The sequence below is a fragment of the Tenrec ecaudatus genome, chromosome 17 (genome assembly GCF_050624435.1).
Source record: "Tenrec ecaudatus isolate mTenEca1 chromosome 17, mTenEca1.hap1, whole genome shotgun sequence".
Lineage (NCBI taxonomy): Eukaryota > Metazoa > Chordata > Mammalia > Afrosoricida > Tenrecidae > Tenrec > Tenrec ecaudatus.
This window is the reverse complement of record NC_134546.1, coordinates 1,302,577-1,324,334: the sequence shown is the minus strand read 5'-3', so window position 1 is coordinate 1,324,334 and position 21,758 is coordinate 1,302,577. Positions and strand designations below refer to the sequence as shown.

The following is a 21,758-nucleotide window of genomic DNA, read 5'->3' as shown; positions in this document are numbered from 1 at the left end:
GCTCCAGGCTCGGTGCTGGCAGACGGGATTCCCTCCCTAATTTCTGCTTCTGCCCGTCTGTCTGCTCTCCAAAGCAAACGGATGGCTGAACCAGATCAAACCGGCTGGGCACCATGGCGCGTTCTCATCAAGACCTGTCGTGTCACGCGGGCACCCCTGACACTTCCTCCTGCGCCCTGGGGTCCCAACTACTCATCCATTTAGTCCACAGGACAGGAGGTTGCCCGGCTGATGCTCTCCTCTTTAAAAACCCAGCCTTGGAAAGCCCCCATCCACCCTGAACCCAGCCCCTCAGCCTCTCTCCCGAGGAACTGTCCACAAACAAGGACTATAATAGGTTCTGGGGACTGACCCCACCCGGGGTGGCCAGAGTGTCTCCCCGAGGAAGCTGGGATGCTGATAGGCATGGCTGGGTTCACTGCAAGCGGTCAACCCAAGCGCCGCGGCGGCCCTGGTCCCACAGGAGGGCCACACCTCTCAATCTGACTTGGGGAACAGGGAACCTCGGGCAACAGACCCACGTGGCCTCGGTGGGCTGGGGAGTGGCCATCTCGGTGCAGGGTGGCTTCCCCGTGCCTGCATCATGTCTTTCCTGGCCTGTGCTGTGTCCAGGATGCAGCTCCTCAATACATACACCCTGTGGTGTGGCAGCAGGCTCCGTGTGGGGCGGCCGGCTAAAAGGTTGGTGCTGCGACCCCCCTCGGCACCCATGGGAGAAACACCCGGCCGTCTGTTTCCATAAAGCTGGAAGCTTTGGGACCCCAGGAGCTTCGGGACCCCCATGGAGGGTCATAATATGTCCTACAGGGTCACTGAGTCAGAATCGATGGGGGTGGGGAGGGCTTGATTTGGTTTTGGATTCAATATAATTCTCAAAGGTGGGTTTTCTGGTTCTTGGTGAGCCTGTAAGTGTAGTGGGGCGGGGCGGCAGTAGCGTGGGACAGGGGCTATTGGGTAGAGCACCAGAGGGACTGCACATGGGTAGGGTCTTCTAAGCAGGGGAGACACAAATACAGGGCTGGCAAGTCCACAGCAGAGCCTCAGAGACCATAAAGGGTTTCAGGTGGGAGTGGCAGTGGAGAATCTCAGCGGATGAGCTTGGCAGGGGAGGGGTTAAAGCTTGGGAACTGGACCTAAGCAAACAAAACTGATGGTGCCCGGCTATCAAATGGTATAGCATCAGGGGTCTTAAAGGCTTGGAGACAATCAGGCGGCCATCTAGCTAAGAAACAACAAAGCCTACAAGGAAGTACCATACCAGCCTGCACAGTGGGGATGTTGACAGGAGGCTGTGCGGCTGGTATGAAATTAATAGATAGGGGTATGGTGACTGCCTGCCCACGGAGCATTGGAGACAGTGGGGCAACAGGACCCCTTCCTCGCTGTGTCTTTCTCTGTCTCCCCCTCTTTCTTGTCCACGCCAGGGATGCTGAGGGCCCAGCATTGGAAAGGTGGGGGGGGGGGCGGGTTTGATGCTACATTCATTTCAGAATAGCATCAACAGGACCCGGTGTGGGCTTTGGGGTGGGGGAGGACTATGGTTCCCTGATGTGGTTCTGGTCACTGGGATGGGGGTGTGGGGCATGAGCATGCAGAAGGGCGTGGGGACAAGAGGCAGGCACGATCTCTGTGGGCTTGCATGGAGTGTCTGTGAGGCACCAGGTGGGTTTCCTGTCAGGCGAAGGCCAAGGCTCTCCGGTCCTTACCTCAACCAGCTGCTTCTTCTTGGCGATGCTGTTCCTCTGTAGCTTCTCCGGCTGCGGAGCTGCTCGGCTGACCGGGGGCCTGGGACAGAGCGGCCGAAGAAAGCACCGTGTTGAACTGCAGGCGGAGGAGATCCCGCACCTGGGTTGATTCTGTCCTGTCCCCTGCCACCAGGAAAGTCACCCCTGACAGGAATGGCCCACTCCACCAGGCCTGGACACCCCAGACTCAGGGGACCCAGGACCCTTCCGGCACCTGTATGCTGCGGGGATCCCACGGGCGCTTCTTTTGGAACTACAGAGGGCTCGGCAGGAGGAGGAGCTGGGCAGCACTGCTCCAAGTCCCACAGCTACCAAGCGTGTCCCTGAGTCCAGGGGAGCGATGCCCAGGGGTGAGATGGGTCCCTGGGTCCAGGGGTGAGATGCCCGGGTGTGAGGCAGGTCCCTGAGTCCAGGGGAGAGATGCCCAGGGGTGAGGCAGGTCCCTGAGTCCAGGGGAGAGATGCCTGGGTGTGAGATGGGTCCCTGGGTCCAAGGGAGAGATGCCCAGGTGTGAGATGGGTCCCTGAGTCTAGGGGCGAGATGCCTGGGTGTGATCTGGGTCCCTGGGTCCAGATGACCGGGTGTGAGATGGGTCCCTGGGTCCAGGGGCGAGATGCCCGGTGTCAGCTGGGTCCCTGGGTCCAGGCTCTACGTGTCCTGGGGCAGAGGCGAGAGGCTTTCTGTCGCACACAGCAAGGGTGATGGGTTGGGTGGGCAAGAGGGGAAGGCACTAGTGCCTCTCACTCTCATTCCGTCCCAGGCTTCGGGGTCAGTCTTGGGGAGGTTTGGTCACCTTCCCACATTTAATTAAGTCCTGGTGGGTTCCTCTCTGATGAGGCTGGTTCTCAGTAATGGGTGATGGGCTCTCTAGGGTCAGGCTGCTCAGAGACCAGGAGCTCTAGGCTGGGTGGAGGGAAGCCAGCCCCCCGGCCAGGAGTGATCCTTCTGAGGAGAAGCAAAGAGGTTAGATTACCTGGATCCCCTTGGAAGCAGCAAACAAAGGCAAGGGAGACACTCAGTACATGTTGGAGTGGTGTCAGCACCCCCCTCATGCACAGCTGCCCCAGCAGCAGGCGTCCTGTGTGGCACATACATGCTTCACGACATGCTGGTATAGGCGGACACAAACATCATGGGGTGCGCCCATCTGCGCGTCCAGAAAGCCCCTTCCAGGGTGGGTGTCTTGGACAAGCTCTGCACTAATACGCCTACAGACTGTGCCCGGCCTCGGCTCCTTAGAGAGGGTCTTTGTCAGAAGGCAACAACCTGGGCCTGGACAGACATCCTGCAGGGGGTGTGGATTCCCAGTCAAGGCTGGCTCCTTGCTAATGGAGGCAAATGATCGGAGCGTTTCTTGCCTGCTGGTGTGCCGTGTGTGTGTGTGCGTGCTCCATCATGCATGTGTCCTTGCATGCGTGTGCATTTGTGTGTGTGCATGCCTGTGTGTCCTTGCATATGTGTATGTGCGTGTCCTTGTGTGTGTGCAGCCTGGCATGTGTGTGTGCATGCTCGCATGTGTGTCCTGGCATGTGTGTGCATGCCTGTGTGTCCTTGCATATGTGTATGCATGTGTATGTGCATGTCCTTGTGTGTGTGCAGCCTGGCATGTGTGTGTGCATGCTCACGTATGTGTCCTTGCATGTATGTGCATTTGTGTGTGTGCATGCCTGTGTGTCCCTGAGTATGTGTTCTTGCATGTGTGTATGTGTGTGTATGTGTGTGTACAGCCTGGCATGTGTGTGGCCTTGAGAATTTGTGTGCGGCCTGGCATGTGTGCATGCGTGTGTGTACATGTGTGTCTTTGCACATGTGTGCACAAGTGTGTGTGCGTGTGCATGCGAGCATTTGAGAGCATGGGGGGAAGAGAACGGGGGCCTTATTGTCTCAGAAACCCTCAACCCAAGCAGGCTATGTGATGCTAAGATAATGGACCACAGGGCATCACAGTCACCGTGCAAGAATGGGGAGCTCCATCTCCATAGAAACACTGCCCCCGGCTGACGTCACTGCCGCCAAATGGGGCACACTGGGGGGGCGGGCTCTTGCCATGAGATACTTCCTTTGCATTAATGATCGCTCCTGGGACATCTGCTCTCTCGTCTCTCAGTGGGGCTTTCACCTGAAATCTGTGGGCCTCTTCTTTTCCCTTCGGATGTGGAGGGGTGGGACGGGGGCAAGCCAGGGTCTGATAGGAGGGCAGGGGGCACACTAGAGTTCCGGCAGGACTGTACAGTATGGTGTGGAGACTAAGCACAGGGCTCCGTTTCCAGACACACACAGGCTGTATAATACGTGGTATTATACCAAAGGCTGCATCCTATGGGGCTCTCACACCGTGCACGTGGGTAGGAGATGCATACACACATGGACACGAGGCTCTTCTATATACATCAGGTTGTATATAGATACACACAGAGCTCGCAGGGTGCTTTTCTCATTGTATTTTTCCACTTGGGCTTTAGTTCAGAAACGGAGAAGTAAAGGCACCTCTGAGCAATTCAGTGGACATTCACAAGCACACGTTTGGCGGCTGCATTGCTTCAGAAGGGGAGGAGGGCAGAAGGAAGGGACCTGCATTGCAGTTAATTCAGCGATGGCCAGGGCCCCGGTGTGTGCCGCCGTATATTCTGCATGATGCTCAGTGCCTGTGGGCACCGGACCCCTGGCGGCCCCCGAGTGCATACTTACTTGACAATTCCCTGCCTCCATAGGAAAGCAAGTTAAAACACAATACAAGTATTAAAGGTTTCTTTTCAGGAGGCTATAAACAGCACTCACAACCTCAGACGTGGGAAGAGCTGCCAAAAATGTCAAACTCAGCCAAGCTCGGGAGGGAGGCTTTCCCAGTTTTCACCGGATCTAAATCTGCCCGGATTCAGACGCCAATGGCAATGAGTCCGAAAAGCCCTGCCGAGGTGGGAACGAGCCCCAGGCATGGGGACACTGTCTCCTTTTTCATCCCAGTAATGGTATCTAGCTGGTTGTGCCCAGTTGGCACATGATGGGAGGGGGGAGCGCCACTGAGGATTGGCAAGGAGGCCCTGAAGGTTGAGAGCTGGGGGCTGCAGGGTTGGGGACGGGGTAGTGGGAGGAGCAGGGAGACATAGGGACTTCCTGGGGAGACTGCAGGCTTTTGAAGGGACTTGGGCAGACCAGTGGGCAGCAGGCTGCAGGACGGCACCTGGCAGGGCACAGGAGCGGGTCATCAGGAGAGAGGGAGCCGACAGGCATGAGACCAGGAGACGTTCTGCAGGAGGTGGAGGAGAAGGAGAAGGAGAAGAAGGTGGAGGAGGAAACCCAAGGAGGGGCCCTGGACTCAAGTATGTGGCTCGGCGTTGAGTCATGGGGCAGCCCTGCTCCTGCTGTGGGGCTGAAGGCTGCTGACAACCCGCCCCCCCTCCCGCCCCCCACCGGCCCAGTAAGCCCTGTCCCTCTGAACAGAATGGCCAGCACATTCTGTGGGCAGGACCAAACTGCTGTCAGCCTACTCTCCAGCCACTGGGTGAAGTGTTTTCAGGACACAGGCTCTCACCTCCCAGAGGCCTGAGGGGTGACCACTGCCTGGCTTTTGCCCCTCTTATCCCTCCCTGAGATGCTGGCTGGCAGAGGCAGGTGGAGCAGTATATGGGGTGACGTGAGCGACACAGGAGAGTGTTCAGAGCCAAGGCTTCTGGAATGACGGAGGAGGAAGTTGAAAGCCAGTCACAAGCCAAGGAGATACAACATGAGAGCCGGCGGGACGTGTGTACGTGTGTGTCCAGAAAAAAAAGCCTGCACGAGAAAGCCCTTCTGCACAATCTTGATAAAGAGTGGGCTGGCTGTGGAGAGACTCAGCTCCACTTAGCCAAGACATGTGTGTCTGAAGCAGCTTCCAGTTTACGTAGTCAGATGATGTTTAAAATGCCCTTGCCCTCTCCCCACTTGTGCCAGATGCTGCTCCAAGTCCTCACCCTTTGTTGGGAAAGGCAGCGACCCTGGGCCCTGGTTTTAGGTGGGACCCAGTCCACAGCCCGAAGGCTGTTTCAAAATTGTCTGCCAACAAGATGGACCCCACCAGGGAAGGACTTCAGGGCTGTGGGATCTGCCTGATCTGGACAGAACTCTGTTCCTGCACTTGTGTGTTCCTCTGGGTTAAAACACCTTGACGTTCATCTGACTTCCAAAGATCGACAGGTTTTAACGAGGGAGAGAGATTCTGAGCTATTGCTCTAGGTGAGGTCCAAGTTTAGGAACAGTCTCCAAAGCCCTGGTACTCTGCCCCCAACGGAAGAGGCACTGGATTCTGTTCAAGGTGCTTCGGTGTCTCCCGGGACCATCTCTGGAGCTACGCGACGGCAGAGTGGAGTTGAGAGCAGGTGGGCAGGCAGGAGAACCAGCGCACAAAGAAAGCCCGCCGTCCTGAAGACTCCTTTCACAGTGGGGGTGGGTCCAGAGTTGGCCATCTGAGGGGAGCAGCACGTGATCTGGGCGGAGGATGGAGGCGCGGAGGATGGGGAGGGGGCACTGGGAGTACATGGGGCAAGGAGTGGAGAAACTGCTGCGGTTCTCCAAGGGCGAGCGGGGAAGGCTGAGCGCTGCCTGTGGACGTCAGAACAGCTTCATGAGGCCTGGAGACTGATTGGCTGGAGGGGTGCAGGAGGACATGCAGTCCGAGCTAACGCCATGTGGCACCATGGCCCGAGGAGAAGACTCATGGGGAAGGTGGGCATCTAGTTTGGGTACAATAAGATGTGGACATCTGTGGGTTGGGGGTCCACCTGGGAGGGAAGGGGTGAAGGGGGGGAGATTGTCAGGTGATGGGTGGGATGTGAGCTTAATCAGAGATCGGGTGTAGGTGGAAAAGAGGAAAGAAAAGTGAAATCCTAAGGACCAACTGGCGAGAGTGGCTGGGGGAGGATGCAGAGGTGGGGCACCAAGAAGGAATACTTGGGGGGATGGGAGGTGGACCCTAAGAGCTTGTCTCAAAAAAGCGAGGGAGAGGAGAGCTAAGCTTTCCAACAGGGCAGTCACCGGCCGTGCACTGCTGGGCATTTGAGCCGTGGCCACTCCAAACTCAGATGTGCTGTCACTGTAAGCTGCACACTGGATTCTGAAGATCCTAAACCTAGTTTTAACCTCCCTGGCAGTCCAATTATGTCAGTAATTTTGTACCCAAAGTGGTACATTGTTTTGCATAAATTTTGTTGTTTTATATTATAGGCCTGTAATTCTTAAGAAATTACTCATTTTAGTATCTCTAGTAGACATTCTAGGTATGATCATCTTTAATACAAAATTCTCTGAGTAATTCTAAATCACTGTCGCTGTCATTTATCTGGTCTAAAACTCCTCTTGTGCTAAAGTGACACTTTTTGGATGCCATGGACAAAAAATTTCCAGGCAAAAAATTTTCCAAATGACAGTGAAAGGGCAGGCAAGGCACTGGAGACATCTAGGGACAAATCTGAGGTGATTTGCTTTGATACAATGTAATCCTCACAGGTTACACTGTATCACTGTTTGTGTGTGTTTATGTCTCTTTTACACTTGCAGGTTTGAATTTCCCGTCCACTTCCGTGCCTGCACAGTGACACTGCACGCAGAGAATGGAAGGGAACGAGGAGTCAGAGAGGAGTCAGATGGCTCTGCGATCACAGCGGAGGACACCTGGGAGCAGATAAGCGACTTCTCTGCAGTGTAACCCCGAGTGCGGCTCGGGGTTACTGCTTCTCACAGTAACATGTACCCCGAGCCACACTTGCGATTATCGCCAGGGAGGTTAAAGACTATAAAAAATTCAATACTTTTATATGGACTATGTACTGTAAGGATTGTATCATTGGTGTATTAGGCTTAATAAAGTGAATTCCACTGTTTGTTTGAACTTTTCTATCGTGGCCTTAGAGAACCACCTATCTGGCTTGCAGTCTGTCTCCGTGTGGCAGAGGTGCTCTGGGAGACAGAAGGGTTGGCACGAGACAGCCAGCAGGCCCACAGAGTGGAGAGAGAGAAGACAAAGACGGAAAGAGGGGGCGGGAGCGCTAGGACGGACTAGCCCATTTTAAAAGTGATTAAAACATGAAAAAAATTAAAAAGAAGAAAAAGTTCTACCATTGATCGAGATAACGATTGTACGATTACCCTTTGATATGGTTAACTGTCAAAACCTGTGATACGTGGATTATGTGCCAACGAAACTATAAAATAAATGGCAGACAGAGAGGGGTCGACTTGGTGGCAGAAGACCCTCTTATGCACACACAGTGACCACCACATCGAAAGAGCCCCCGCCTTGAGAGATGAGATGCTTACAAAGCGAGGATCCAAACAGGAGAGGCTCTGAGGAGTCTGGAGGAGGAAGGTGGGAGGGGGAAAGTAGGACGGAAAGTGAGCGAGATCAGACCAGAGACGGTCAGGGAGCTGAGCGAGAGGAGAATGGAGGTCGGTGTGGGCGGGACGTGGCCGAGATCGAGACTGCAGACCCGAGAGAGGAGAATGGAGGCGGCCAGGGAGCAGGGTGGGGAGTGGATGGGGGGCTGGGTCAGCCGCCGCTGAGGGAGCATGGTCCTCTGAGGGACAGGAAGGAGGAGAGGATGACCCCTGGGGAAAGGAAGAGGAGAGAGCTGGGTCAGGACGGGGTGTGCTTACAAGGGCTTCTCCTTCCCCAATGAAGGCAACCAGAAAGGTCATCGCCAAGAGCAGAGGGGTGAGGGGCTGCACCGGGGAGGAAGAGACGCCCGACCGACCAACTGCAGAGAGAATGAACTGAAGACAGGAGTGGGACGACAGAGTGGTAAGAAGGCCCAGGGGTAGTTGGCAAGATAGCCATGGGCACTGGGCGTCTTACTGGGGGCGAGGATCAGGCACACGAGGCACGGCCATCCCAAGGTTATGTCCCTGAGTGAGCTAGGGGCTCGGGGGCTGATGTGACCCACAACCACAGTGGGGGCTGGGGCTGGGGCTGGAGCCCCTTGGAGAATGGAAGTTGATAAGTGACAGGAACTCGGAGAGGCAGAAGATGGCAAACATGAGGGGAACACCCCAAGAGTGGGGTTTGGAAGGGCTGATTAGAGAGGAGGGTACTGTGCTTGGAGCGCACCCTCAGGGGACCCTGGCCCTCCAAACCCACCCGCCCACTAGCATGGTTTAAAGGGGCCACACCCGATTGCCCCTTCCTGCGAAGACGTCCTGCCTCCTCAACAGGACAACGAGGGCCTCCCACTAGGTAAAGTGGAGGGGCAGCGATGGGAGGGAGCCCCCCAGGGAGCTGGATGGACCCCACGGCTGCAACCATGGGCTCCGGCACAGGGACACTGTGTGGGGGTGCAGGACCGGCCGGGGTCGCATGCTCCTGTGCCCGGGGCTCACCCACCCATGACAGGACGTCTACGGCAGCCAGGGGAGTGCCCTGGTCCCCTGTGCCTTGCGATCGTTCTTACGGTCCGCGTGCCCAGCTGTGAGGCCCAACTGGTCACATACTAGTCCAGGTCCTGTTGGGAAGTCACCACGTATGATTGGATCATGGGCCTTAAGTAAAGTGATCACCTTCCAATCTAATAATGGGGTTGGCCTCAACCCACTGGTTGCAGGTTCTAAGAGCTACAATGGAGTCTCTCCGTGAGACATGTTCCACCTCCAGCTGATAAATTCACCAGAAATCCTTCGCTCCTCCTACCACCTGACCTACAGATTGGGGTACAGAAGCCTATGGAATCCCCAACCTGGTTCTTGGCTTCACAAATGGGTGGACTTCCTAGGCCGCCACAAGTGTATGAGCCAGTTTGTTGTTGTTTAAAAACAACCTCTATCTATTCATCTATCCATCCACACACCCGTCCATCAATAAATACAGTGAGGCCTGTGAAAACTAGAATCTGTGAGAACTGCGTTGTGTTTCTGAGTCTCACACTTCTCCCCCCTTCACACGGTGTAGTCACTGTATTTCCGGCGCTCACCATGTGGTGGTTTATATTTAAGTTTTCATTCTCTGACAGGTTCCCACCTTTGGCAGGCTTTAACTTCTGCAGGTTTATTTATTACATAAACATCTTAATATCTTACTGATTATATAGAGCTTAAACTAAGATCTAAAACTTGATCGATAAACATGTATAAAAAAGTTTCTTCTCAAAACATATTACTAGAAGGTATGATCGTGTGTACATGTTACCTAGACAAGTCTGGGGAAATGGGGTTACTTGGTACGATTCTTCCCTCCATAATCTTTGTAACTCCCACTCAATGCCTGGGCGAGGGCATGAGAGATCTCTCTCTCTCTCTCTCTCTCTCTCTCTCTCTCTCTCTCTCTCTTTCTCCCACCAAGTAGATGCCAAAGCATGTCGACCCTTTGGTTTCCTAGACGGCAGCTGTCTAAGGGAGTAGAAAGTTCAGAGAACGGCTGGTGGTTTTGAACTGCCAGTTTTGCCAACCTGCTGGATCTCAGAGTGAGTCACCTGAGAAATCAGACCAGAGATTGCCGGTGGAGTGAGTGCTAGATCCCTGGCCGAAGTAGCAGAGGCAGCAGAGGCTGACGCACGCAGACCCGAGATAGAGTAGAGGAGCGGTGCCAAGGTCATAGGCAAAGTGGCACACTTCCTAGCCCAGACCAAATCAAGGGGAGCGCCTCGGGCGGGAAGCTGGTTTGCAGACTGAGGTGCATCTGGGCCATCAATCAGCACAAAGGAGCCTTTGCAGCCTTGCCTGAGAGGCAGCGGCTAAGGGAGCATGTGGGCAGAGGTCACGGCCATGCCTGCCAGCATGGCAGAGAAAAGGTGCTGTGCGCTAAACCACCGTGTCCCTTCTGCTTTTGGATGATTCCCTGGGAAACTGTTAGCTTTCCCAACGAGCCACGTGGCACTGAGCACTGGCTGAGAGTGCTCCCTGTGCGGACGGAGCACTGGATTGACCTGGAAGGGGAGGAGAGGGCCTTGGGAGAGGCAGTTGGTGTCAGAGGGTGGGGGAGCGTCTGACTTCTTTCTCCTGGGAACCATCCTTGGGCAGGGTGGCGGTGGATTCTTCTTCTCCCTTGTGTAGCCAGAGGGGTCAGGTGTGACCCGCACCCCGTTTTCTCAGCTGGTAGAATCTGGGGCACACATCTATTTTTTGCCTCGACAGCAACAGGAGGACAATGTTGACCTTCAAGTAACAGCCTGCTCTTTGGAACCCGACCATGGTGATCCACGAGGGGTGCATGTGTACAAGGGGGTTTACAATTTTTGTGGAAAAGTAGAATTAAAAGAGAATGGAATTTTTGAAGCCCCCTGTATCTAAAAACTAGTAACCAGAGCTACCACGTTTAAGATATCTTTAAGAAAACACCCCCGAAGACCTACAAAGGTTAAATTCTTGCGTTGAGTCAGTTTGGATCCAGAGACCTACGGCACGGAGCGAAGCGGCCTCTGTGGGTGTCTGAGGCAGAGCATCTTCACAAGAGTCGACAGCCTCAGCTTTATTCCGCAGAGCGGCTGGTGGTTTCAAACTGCTAACCTTGTGGCTAGAGCCCGAGGCGTAACCCCCAATGTCCACAGTGAGCCCAGTTCACAGGTAAGTCACACTGACCGTCACAACTGTAAAATTGAAGTGAGAAAATCAACTTTTCTACTGCAGACTCTTTTTTTAAAGGAATGCCTTTCCTGGCTTGAGAGAAGTAAACAGCCGGGCAGAAGCTCAAGGCCTTCCTGAGGGAGGAAAGAGTGTACTCCGGGTCACTTGGGGATTTCGATTTGTGGCTATAAATGGCACAGTTTACGAGGCGAGGTGTGGGGAGTAGGTTGAATCTCTCCTTCCTTCAGTCAGAGGGTGTAAAAGTAAAACAATGTCACAAAGATGGATAGAAAAGATCATTAAAGCCCCAAATGCCGTGTCCATAGTCGGCAATGAGGCTTGGAGACCCAGAGCACGTTGGCTCGGCGCTGCGTGAAAGCGGCCGTGTCCTAACCACCGTGTCTCGGTAGAAAAATAAGGACGGGCAGATGGCTGTAAGCCACTATCCACCAGAGAGTTAAACCTGTGTGTACTCTGCATCGTGCCCTGATAGAGCCACGTTTTTGCCTCAGTGCACGTTCCACCTGAATACATAAAGTGAGAGTTTCTACTATTATCATCCGCTGTGCAGACGGTTAATAGTAACAGCGCAGGAGGAGAGGCGATGGGACAGTCACAAATAAACGACCGAACCTGGCCCCCCAGGCTGCAGTAGGAAGACATCCAACCACATCGCACACTGGGGGCATGACTGCGCCCTTTCTAAAGACCGTGAAGCAGGTATTAGTCTGCTAGGCATGGTTCTGCCTTTCTGAATGTGGGTCTTTGAAAGTTTTGCCCTATCACCAACTGTTTACAACTGTTCGTGTAAACGGTGTCCAGTTACTGAAGTGCTTACTTTGTACAAACCAACGATTCATGTACTGAGGTCTGAAGCTGGCCTATACACGTATAATTTCCTTTTCTCTACAGTGTTTTAAATTCTATACCATTAGCTACGTGCATGGCACTATCAATAGAATGACCTCACGCCCAGGAGGATGGGTTATCTATCGATCACGTTCCCTGTCTATAACGTGAACCAGAGCCATATGTAAATCACAGACACAGGAGTGGATCTGGGCTCACACTTAAGTGTAGGCCACCCCTAAAGACAACTAGTTCTTAGACATGGCCCCACTGGACACTCGCCCTCGCGAAACAATCCCTGGCCATATGGTGCTGTCGCAGTGTGGTGAAGCAGCTAGATGGGGCCCGGCCATCACAGAGAAGAGCCCCTGAAGTCTTACAGGCTGGTCTTCAAACCGTCCTCGCAGCGTGGCGTCACCCAAGTCCACACCGTAGAAGCACGCCCGTCTGTGCGGTCCGGAGTGTTCAACATGAAACCCACGGCTGCCGGAGGGAATGGTGGCAGAGCGGAGACTATCAACATCTGGCTTTTCCAGAAGGATGACAGCAGAGTCCAAAATCCCTGTGCAGGGTCCCTGCACGGATGAAGCCTCTGGAATAGAAAACCCTATCTTTCTCCTGAGGACTGGCGGGCGGTTTTGAACTGCTGACCTTGCAGATCGCAGCCCAATTCCATAACCACGACACCTCCACTGGGAAGACAAAACCCAAATAAACCAATAAAAAAAGAAAGCCCAAACAATGAGGTGAGGGTGATCCTGATTGTTTTATGGGTGCCCCTGCAGACCTCCTCTTCCCTCTCCTCCATCTCGCTCGGTGTCCTGTGGAGCTGGTCCCCAGGGATGATCCATGGGCGCTCTTGTCCTGTAGCTTCTGACGGGATCACGGGAGACACCGGTGGAAGCTCAGAGGGAGAAAGGAGAGAGGATGGGGCCTTTATGCCCCGACACTTCCTCACCTGCCGGACTCAGATGGGTTACTGCCAGCCCTCTCCTTCAGCTCTCAGCCCAGCAGGCGGTCCTCTCCGACAAGGCTATTGTCCACCTGGCCTTTCCCTTATGGGTTGCTACTCTGGTGGGGCCCCAGTCCCACTGGCTCTCACCCCTGCTGACATCTGTCTCCTCAAGGACTCCCTTTCAAGGCACACAGAGAGTGAAGGTCGAATTTCAAAGACTTAGGTTCTTCCTTTAATTATCAACCAATTTCATGAAACTCTATCTCAGATACTAGATGTCCTATATGTCGCTAGCCGAGAATCAACACATCAAAAGAAAGATTAATAAAGTTTTGGCATCGGCAGCAGAGGTAAGCTCATTGGCCATCGATGACAGGCAGATGACCCACCTGGCTTGCTGAAAACCCTCAGGCCTGGCAGCACTTCCTGGCGAAGAACAAAGACTGCTGTCTTCAGTCATACAGTGTGAAGAGACCAACAAACAACACCCTGACAAGCAGAACAAAGTCGACTCTCAACGGCAGCCCTCAAGAAATCAAGAATGCGTGGCTTTGGGCAAATCCAGGGAGAGGGTCCATGGGAAGCATCAGGAGCGAAGGAGTCACGTGAGGCCGGGAGCACTCCCGACGGGCCCTATGCCGGCAAGCTCTGGGGGGAGGCGGGCAAGAATGGGCACATTTACATCAGAGGGCCTCACTGCCAACTCAGAGCGACCCTACGGGGCAGGGTAGGACTGCCCCTGTGGGTGTGTGTGACGGTAAGGGTTAGTGGGAGTAGAAAGTGGCTGGTGGTTTTGAACTGCTGATCTTATGGTTAGCAGCCCAACAGGGCTCATAAGGCAAAGACTATTGGATATGCGACGGATCGCCGAAAGAATGAACTGTAGTGGCGGAAGTACAACCAGAACATTCCTTAGAAGTGCGGCTAGTGAGACTGTCGCCCATGCTCTGGACATGGTATCGGGAGAAAGACGCACTGGGAAGGACATCGTACTTGGTAAAGTAGGGGAGCAGCGACAAAGAGGAAGACAGTCTTCCCCCAGCCTTGGGAACTCTGTAGCGGGTGGTGATGAGCGGGAATTGACTGGACGGCAGTGGGTTGTCACGTCATCACGTCACCTTTACGGATGATGAGAACAGTCACCACTGGGAGCCCACATGGGATGAGGACCCTGCAGGCTGAGCACAAGGAGGCCCTCCGTGTCGGGGCTCAGAACACAGGGAGGCTGGGGGGAAGCGGGGGGCTCTGACCAGGACCACATGCAGGGCGCTGTGGATAAAGGCAGGCCCCGGGGGTCCTGGGGGAGTCTGGAAGCACAGGTTCTGAATTCTGAGAGGGTGCCATGGCTTTCATCAGCCCCACACCTGCCACAAGGTGCAGAGGAGCAGCAGGACTGACCACACACGGTTCGTTAGTGTGGCCAGGTCCCGGGGACATGCATAGCAGAAGCAGGTGACCAGAATCCTGGGAGACCCCTGTAAGGATCAGAATGCACCATGTATTAAAGATGCACCAAGCAGCATGGAAAGAAGCCTCAAAGTGATGTGCAAGCCCACCAGCAGCGTCTGACTGACGACTTTGTCAATTACAAGTTCAATTGCTTAACCAGGGTCTGCCACGGAACCTGCAGCTGCCTACCGGGCCTTTGTCCTCCCTGTGACAGATGCTGCTTTCATGGTGTTTCTGACTGCCCTCAGAGGTGGGGAGGAAGCTGGGCCTGCCTGGAACACTGGGGCTAGGCAACCAGGTCCCTCCAAGCGGGGTTTTCAGGCCTGAGTGCTTAGTGCCCACTGATCTTACTGACGAGCCCGCTGGCCCAGGTTCCAAAAACACATACTCAGGTACTTGCAGGAGAGCGGATATGACGCTGGGCTGCTCTCAGCAAGGCCAGCAGTTCTAAACCATCTACTGCTCCGCGAGAGAAAGACCAGGCTTTCTGCTCCCACAGGACAGCCCTCCCGTCCCACAGGGTTGCTCTGAGTCGGGGCTGATTCATGGTGCGGATAGTGGTTTGCAGGTCAGAACCCCAGGGCACAGTGAAGTCAAGGCCTGGAAGAGCCGGCTGTCCAAGACAGTGTGGCGCCCAGTGGTCAGCAGGGCTAGGTTCTGCCACCATTGACTGACAGGATGACTGTTCTCGAGCCCCAGGCTCCTGGTGGCCACTGTCGCTACCTGCCTCTCCCACCCCCGGGCACCACAGTCCAGAGAGCCCTGTTGTGTGCCCAGCTGAGGACAGAGGCGTGGCTGCCTGGCCTGTTGTCCTGCCGGCCCCAACATCGAGTCCTACCCCACCGTCCATCTCGTACCCAGCTTCCTCACAAATCTCTGGACGCCCCACCTTGCCTGGCCCCCGCTTTCTTGCTTCTGTGGTTTAGAGGCTGCCTACAGTCCCGGATTTCTGGAGTCCGGCATCCCTAGACGGACTGGCGAGGCCTGGCTCCCATGGAGCGGCTGTGTCAGACCCTCCTTGCTAGTCACCCCTGCCGGGTGTGGGCTGCTCTGCTCCCAGCATGCCGTGCAGCTGGCCCGCTTTCCTGCTGACAGCCCCTGTGGGGACTGTGTTGTCTGGGCTTTCTAAGTGAGCCCGGGCTCTTCAGAGAAAAGGCTTGCTTAGTCCTCTGAGCCCCGTATTTAAATGGCACATATTCTTAACTACACCCCACTGTGCATGATGTTGTTCAAAACACTGAAATGCCTGCCTCTACCACCTCGTAAGGAGCCTGTCTGGCTCCGTGGCTGATGAGAGGCGGTTGGCACCATGAGCTGCCGGATAAGAAAGAGGAAGAGGGGGCCCCGCCTCCCGGGAAGCCTGCTCGCTGCCACGGTCAGCGGTTGCTCTGAGCTGCCATTCACCACATAGCAACCGGGGGACAGGAACTGCTCAGGGTACCAGCGGCATCTTTCTTGTTTGTGTTTTCTTTTTGTAAGAAGGGAGGGGCAACCCTGGAAATGCCCAGCTATGGTAAATGTCCCATAGAAAATGAGGCAGCTAACCTAGACACATATAACTGATAATTAGCATCTAGAATTTATAAAGAACTTGTAAAAACTTCTTCTACAACAAAGACACAAAGAGACAATTCATAGAAGATAAAATCTAGATGATCTTTGATGAAATTCACAAATAATCAGAAGACTTAGAAATTAAAGTGTTAATAAATAATTCCACTTCCATTAAAAAAAAAAAAGAAAATGAGGCAGCTTCAGAATTCCGACTTTGAAGGCACACAAGGTTTCTGGGGGCCCTCTGCACCCTTTCTGCTCCGCCTCTTCCTAAGTCAGGCAGGCAAGATTTGCAGACTCGCCCAGAGAGAACCAAGAGTGAAGGAGGCACATGTAAAACAAAAACGAACAAACACTACCGTGGAGTCTCTTCCATCTCATGGAGCACTACAGGACAGGAGGACAGCAGCAGAGAGCCCCGTCTTCCTCCTGAGGAGAAGCTGCTGGCTTTGAACTGCCAACTCTACAATGAGCAGCCCAGCGTGCACCCAGGGTGCCACCGAGTGAGTGCCTTCAGAAACAGTACGAGGAGCCAGTTTTAGGTGAGAAGGCAGCGCAGTGGTTAAGAACGAGGAATCTGGCTAGAGGGCTCTGTCTCAGGGGCTGGTTTGGATCATAGCAGAAAGCACCACCGGGCTGGGAAATCAGCCAGAACGTCCTTGGAACAAAAGCCAAGGCAAGTCATTACATAAGACCTCGTGAAGTCGGAAGTGTTAGGCAACACCCCCCTTCTCCCCAAAGAATGCTTAATCCAAGCCAAGTTTTTGAGTGGATTATTTGGGTGGGAGGTCAATTCATCATGTACTGAAGTACTTTGGGGCAGTTTTCCTGAAATTTAGAGCTAAGTTCTTTTACATCGTTTTCTCCTGGGAACGGTCACCAACTCTGATGGCCACAGAGAGCCGCACTGCAGACAGATCTCCCTCATTGCTCTTGTTTCGGTTGAAAGCGAACTCCCAGTGCTCCTGTGAACACCCAGCAGAGGCATGCGGGCGGGCTGCGGGTCTGGGGGCTCACCCACCATCGAATCCAGCTCACTTTAATCTCTAGCACGGACATCTTGCTAGAGTAACGGACACTTTGGTTTCTTGTGCCTAACTTCCCCCGACCAGAGAGAGGCAAAGGAGCCCTGCTGGCATAGTGGACGATGCGTTGGGCTGCTAACTGCAAGGTCAGGAGTTCGAAACCACCAGCCTGTACTGCAGGAAGACGAGGCTTCCAGCGCCAGTGAAGACGTCCGGTTTCAGAAACCCACAGGGGCGGCGCTGTGAGTTCTGTAGGGTCGCTGCGAGTCGGCCCTGGATCGGCCTGATGATGAGGCAGCGAGCGCTGAGGAAGCGTGAAGGAGGCAGTAATCACACAGCACACACTCCAGGCCCGGGGCAGCGCACCCCAGGCCCGGGGCAGCGCACCCCAGGCCAGGGGCAGCGCACTCCAGGCCCGGGGCAGCGCGCACCCCAGGCCCGGGGCAGCGCACTTCAGGCCCGGGGCAGCGCACTCCAGGCCAAGGGTAGCGCACACTCCAGGCCCGGGGCAGCGCACTCCAGGCCAAGGGTAGCGCACACTCCAGGCCCGGGGCAGCGCACTCCAGGCCAAGGGTAGCGCACACTCCAGGCCCGGGGCAGCGCGCACTCCAGGCCCGGGGCAGCGCGCACTCCAGGCCCAGGGCAGCGCACACTGTGAGCAGTGAACCCACCTCAGTGTGAGAATCTACAGCTGAGGGTGAGAACATTTGGGACCTGCGGATTCTCTTCAGATTCCAGAGTTTTTATTCAGTATCGACCCTCCCAGAGTTCACATATGCACAGTAAGAAATGGCCATCAATAAGAGGGTTTATTCCTTCAAAGAAAGGAGAATGTGCCTATCCCTCGTTCGAATGGCGTATCAAAAGGTCTCTTTGTAAGCACGAAACCCTCTTTGTAAGCAGCGCGAGCATGGCAGCACCATCTGTTCCTGTGGGCCTGGCGTTGCCTAACTACCAGACCGACTGTAAGCAGGTTACAGGGCACAGGGCATTTCCATGGCTCCCAGGATTCCTGTGTGACCTGGGGAGCCTGCCCTCCCTCCCGCCGGCCAGCAAGCTCCCCTTTCCTCTCAGCTCGCCCCCTCCCGATGGTCCTGGGGCTCTCCTGAGATCCTTGCTGGCCAAGCCGAACCACATGTCATGTGCACCCAAGTCAGGATCCACAGCCGGCTTCTACAAAGTGCGACTCACCTTGCCACCCACCGGGGTCAGTGGGCAATTCTGCCCAGCAGACATGTGCCGGTCAACTCTACTTAGACCCCACCAGAAACCAAACTCAGTGCCATCGCTCGAGCCCCTGCCGACACCCAGCGACCCTACAGGACAGGGTAGAGCAGGTCCTGTGTGCTCGGAGGCTGTCACCATTTGTGGGGGCAGAGAGGCCCATCTGGCTACCGAGGAGGGAAAAGGACAAGGCCCTCTGGTGCAGTTAGAGGCCTGGTCTTCCTCTCTCTCTCTCTCTCTCTCTCTCTCTCTCTCTCTCTCTCTCTCTCTCTCTCTCTCTCTCTCTCTCGTGCACGCGCAGCACCCTACCTCTCTTCCACGGAGGCTTCTTTCAGCTGCTGGTGCGGCTTGGTGCCCTGCATGTCCCTGATGCTCACAGCGTAGATCTTGGTGGTGTAATCGATGGCCTTCTCACGGGCGACGTCGCTGTCGTAGCCTCCAACCACAGAGAGATCCGAGTGGGCGGGTTTGAAGTGGCTGCCCGGGGAGGGGCAGGGGAGAGGGTGCGGGCGGGGCTCACCTCCGTCCTCCTCCGCATCCGTGTCTGACTCCTCGCTGTCCACCAGCTTGCTCTCCTGGGTCCCCACAAACTCCCGAGTCCAGATCATCAGGGCCGTGTCGGCCCCGCCGACTGTGAGCAGCACCGAGTCGTTGTGCAGCCACCTGACGTTGGTCACGTGGGCGCTGTGCCCCACGTACTTCTTGAACCTGGCGTGCTGGCCCTGCAACACAAACCGGGACCTGCTTCCTCAGGGGCTCCTCCCGGGGACTGGCCGTCGCCTTGCAGGCTTACGGAACACACGTCTTAGGGGAGCACGCCTGGGCGCCTTTTGTTCTAAAGCTGTGCCTGACCCTGGCTAACCGGTCCTCTGTAAAGGTAGTCCTCAGCACACAGGCGTCGTAAAGTGTGCATCAAATGTGAGACTACGGGACCTGCTCCGGGGACCTCAGGCAGTGTAAGGAGTCCTTGCACGACACGCAGTCAGCAGCTGGACCGGGAATGGAAAGGCTGGCTATCCAAACCCAGAAGGAGGTCGGAACCTGCCTTCCTAAGGTCGCAGCCTCTGAGCCAACTGTCCACTGCACGTGTGGGCTCCCTGAGACGGTCCTACACCACACACGTGGGAGGCAGTTGTCCACTGCACGTGTGGGCTCCCTGAGACAGTCCTATACCACACACGTGGGAGGCAGTTGTCCACTGCACGTGTGGGCTCCCTGAGACAGTCCTATACCACACACGTGGGAGGCAGTTGTCCACCACACGTGTGGGCTCCCTGAGACGGTCCTACACCACACATGTGGGAGGCAGTTGTCCACTGCACGTGTGGGTCCCTGAGACAGTCCTACACCACACACGTGGGAGGCAGTTGTCCACTGCACGTGTGGGCTCCCTGAGACAGTCCTACACCACACATGTGGGAGGCAGTTGTCCACCACACGTTTGGGCTCCCTGAGACGGTCCTACACCACACATGTGGGAGGCAGTTGTCCACTGCACGTGTGGGTCCCCATGAACCGACACAAAGGCAACTAATAGCAAAAGGCCCTGGCCCAAGCTTGTGGTTTGCACTCAGTGACCAGCGCAGAGCCTGCTGTCAGCAGCCTGGGGAGACTGGCGCTCAGTCTCAGACACACCGGCACACGTGTTGGAATCAACTCCAAGGCGATGGGTCCCCCGAGTTTTCAGCTAATGGAGTCGTCCCACCGCAGGGCCGTGCCTGTGGCTGTGGTGCTGGTACTCCAACTTCCGCAGGGCACAGCGCTCCCAGACGGGACCGTCTGTCTAGGAAGGCAGCTGGTGTGTGACAAGCCCGCGGGACAGCAGGATGCTGGCCACCACTGTGCCAGAAGGCACTGCAAACACGCAGTGCGACACGAGGCCTTGGGAACAGCCATGCACACACACAGGGCACGGGGCGGGCGGGCAGGCGTTTCCCCCGAGGCACACATGGGCGTGTCCTCACACAGGGAGTGGGGTTCGGCTCCCTGACCCCCAACAAAACGGTCACATGAACGCTTTTTTCCAGTTCTCTGAAGTGCCGAGTGTGTTGTCCCACAGGCGTCTGCGGTGACGTCCTGGTTGTGAATCTGGATAACAGCTGACATCACAAGCATCTCTCCAGCACCCCCTCCCCGCGCACCCCCCCCCTCCAGTGGCGTTTGTACCACAGGCCTGGCGATGTCAGAGCAAGTGGGGGTTTGAAAGAAACACAAGAGCTTTAGCCAGGGGCTCTGGATACACTGTCCAACCTGAAAAGTCCAAGCCACCGCTTTATAACAAAGACATTAACATTGACGGCAAACAAAATGACCACAGATAAAACCAGGTAAGGGTCGACCCAGTGCACTGGTGAGCTCTGGAAGCTTTCCAGAGTGGTGTGTGCAGGCGCCGTGGACACCTCATCTCCAGGCAGGGAGGATGGAGGCAGGGTGGGAGGGAGCCAGCGCCAGGGCAGGCCCGATGGGCCAGGGCCAGAGTTGGCACTGGACACTAGCTTCCACGTCCGAGCACTGAGCCACAGCCTGGCAGAAACAGCTCCAGCGGGAGACCTTTACAGAGGCCACTCCCTCCGGCAAGGTGGAAACTCTCCCGTGGGTGTCGCAGATGAAAACTTGGGTAAATAACTGATCAGAGGCTTCCAGAGGGCGAGGACAACCTAAACCCAGGACTGAGGCGGAAGGAAGCAGGCATAGGACGGTGACCCAGGAAGGCAGTGACCCAGGAAATGTGCGACTTTGAGGTCGCCCTGGTCAGCTGTGCCCCAGGGGGAGCTGATCCCCACAGCACAGCACCTGGAAATACTCCCTCCTCGAGCAGAGCTCTCAAGCTCAAGGGGCTATGGGCATTTCCAGGAGGCCCTCTGGGGCTTTTCCATGTGCAGCCCAGGGTGGTGTGCTCTTGTGGGCCCCAGAAGGTGTGGGAGCAGAGGGCTAAGGAGCTCCCGTCCTCCCACCCCTGCCAGATCCACCACAAACACAAGCAAGTCTTTTGAGGGGGAGAGAGTCAAAGACCTTGTGAAATACCTTTCACAACATTCCTAAGAGGGAATGCCGAATGTCTGCAAGGGATCGGAGGGAAGCACACAAAATGGAATCTTGGGGGTGGGGGGAGGCCGTCAGAGGCAGAGAAAGGGAAGCAGGCTCTGGGCGGCTGCAGCTACTCAATGCAGCCGTGACTCTTCCAGCAGAGGGGCCTCCAGACCTTGCAGGTGGAAAGCACGGCCTCTGCTCCAGGGAAGGCCCAGCTGCTGCCCAGAAGAAAGAGACTGGCAAACCCTTTATTCTCAGATGTTAAGGAGCCCGGCAGGCTGGTTTCCTGGGGTGGAGGGAGGCCTTCACCCTTGTGAGTTGGAGGTGAGGCCCAATCACATTCTCATCATTAATATTGTTCCCTACTACATCCTCCTCCCATATTAGTGCTACATTAAAGTCACC

The 21,758-nt window shown here is 55.5% G+C and overlaps 1 protein-coding gene across 1 annotated transcript in view; it reads right to left on the bottom strand.

Moving 5' to 3' along the window:
- The window catches only part of EML6 (EMAP like 6), a 143,447-nt gene that overhangs the window by 11,997 nt on the left and 109,692 nt on the right, over positions 1-21,758 (bottom strand). The window contains exons 27-29 of the mRNA XM_075536039.1: positions 18,844-19,045; positions 18,633-18,759; positions 1,707-1,785 (exon numbers count right to left, since the gene is read on the bottom strand). Coding sequence (XP_075392154.1) covers positions 1,707-1,785; positions 18,633-18,759; positions 18,844-19,045 — 408 coding nt within the window. The remainder of the gene's footprint in view (positions 1-1,706; positions 1,786-18,632; positions 18,760-18,843; positions 19,046-21,758) is intronic.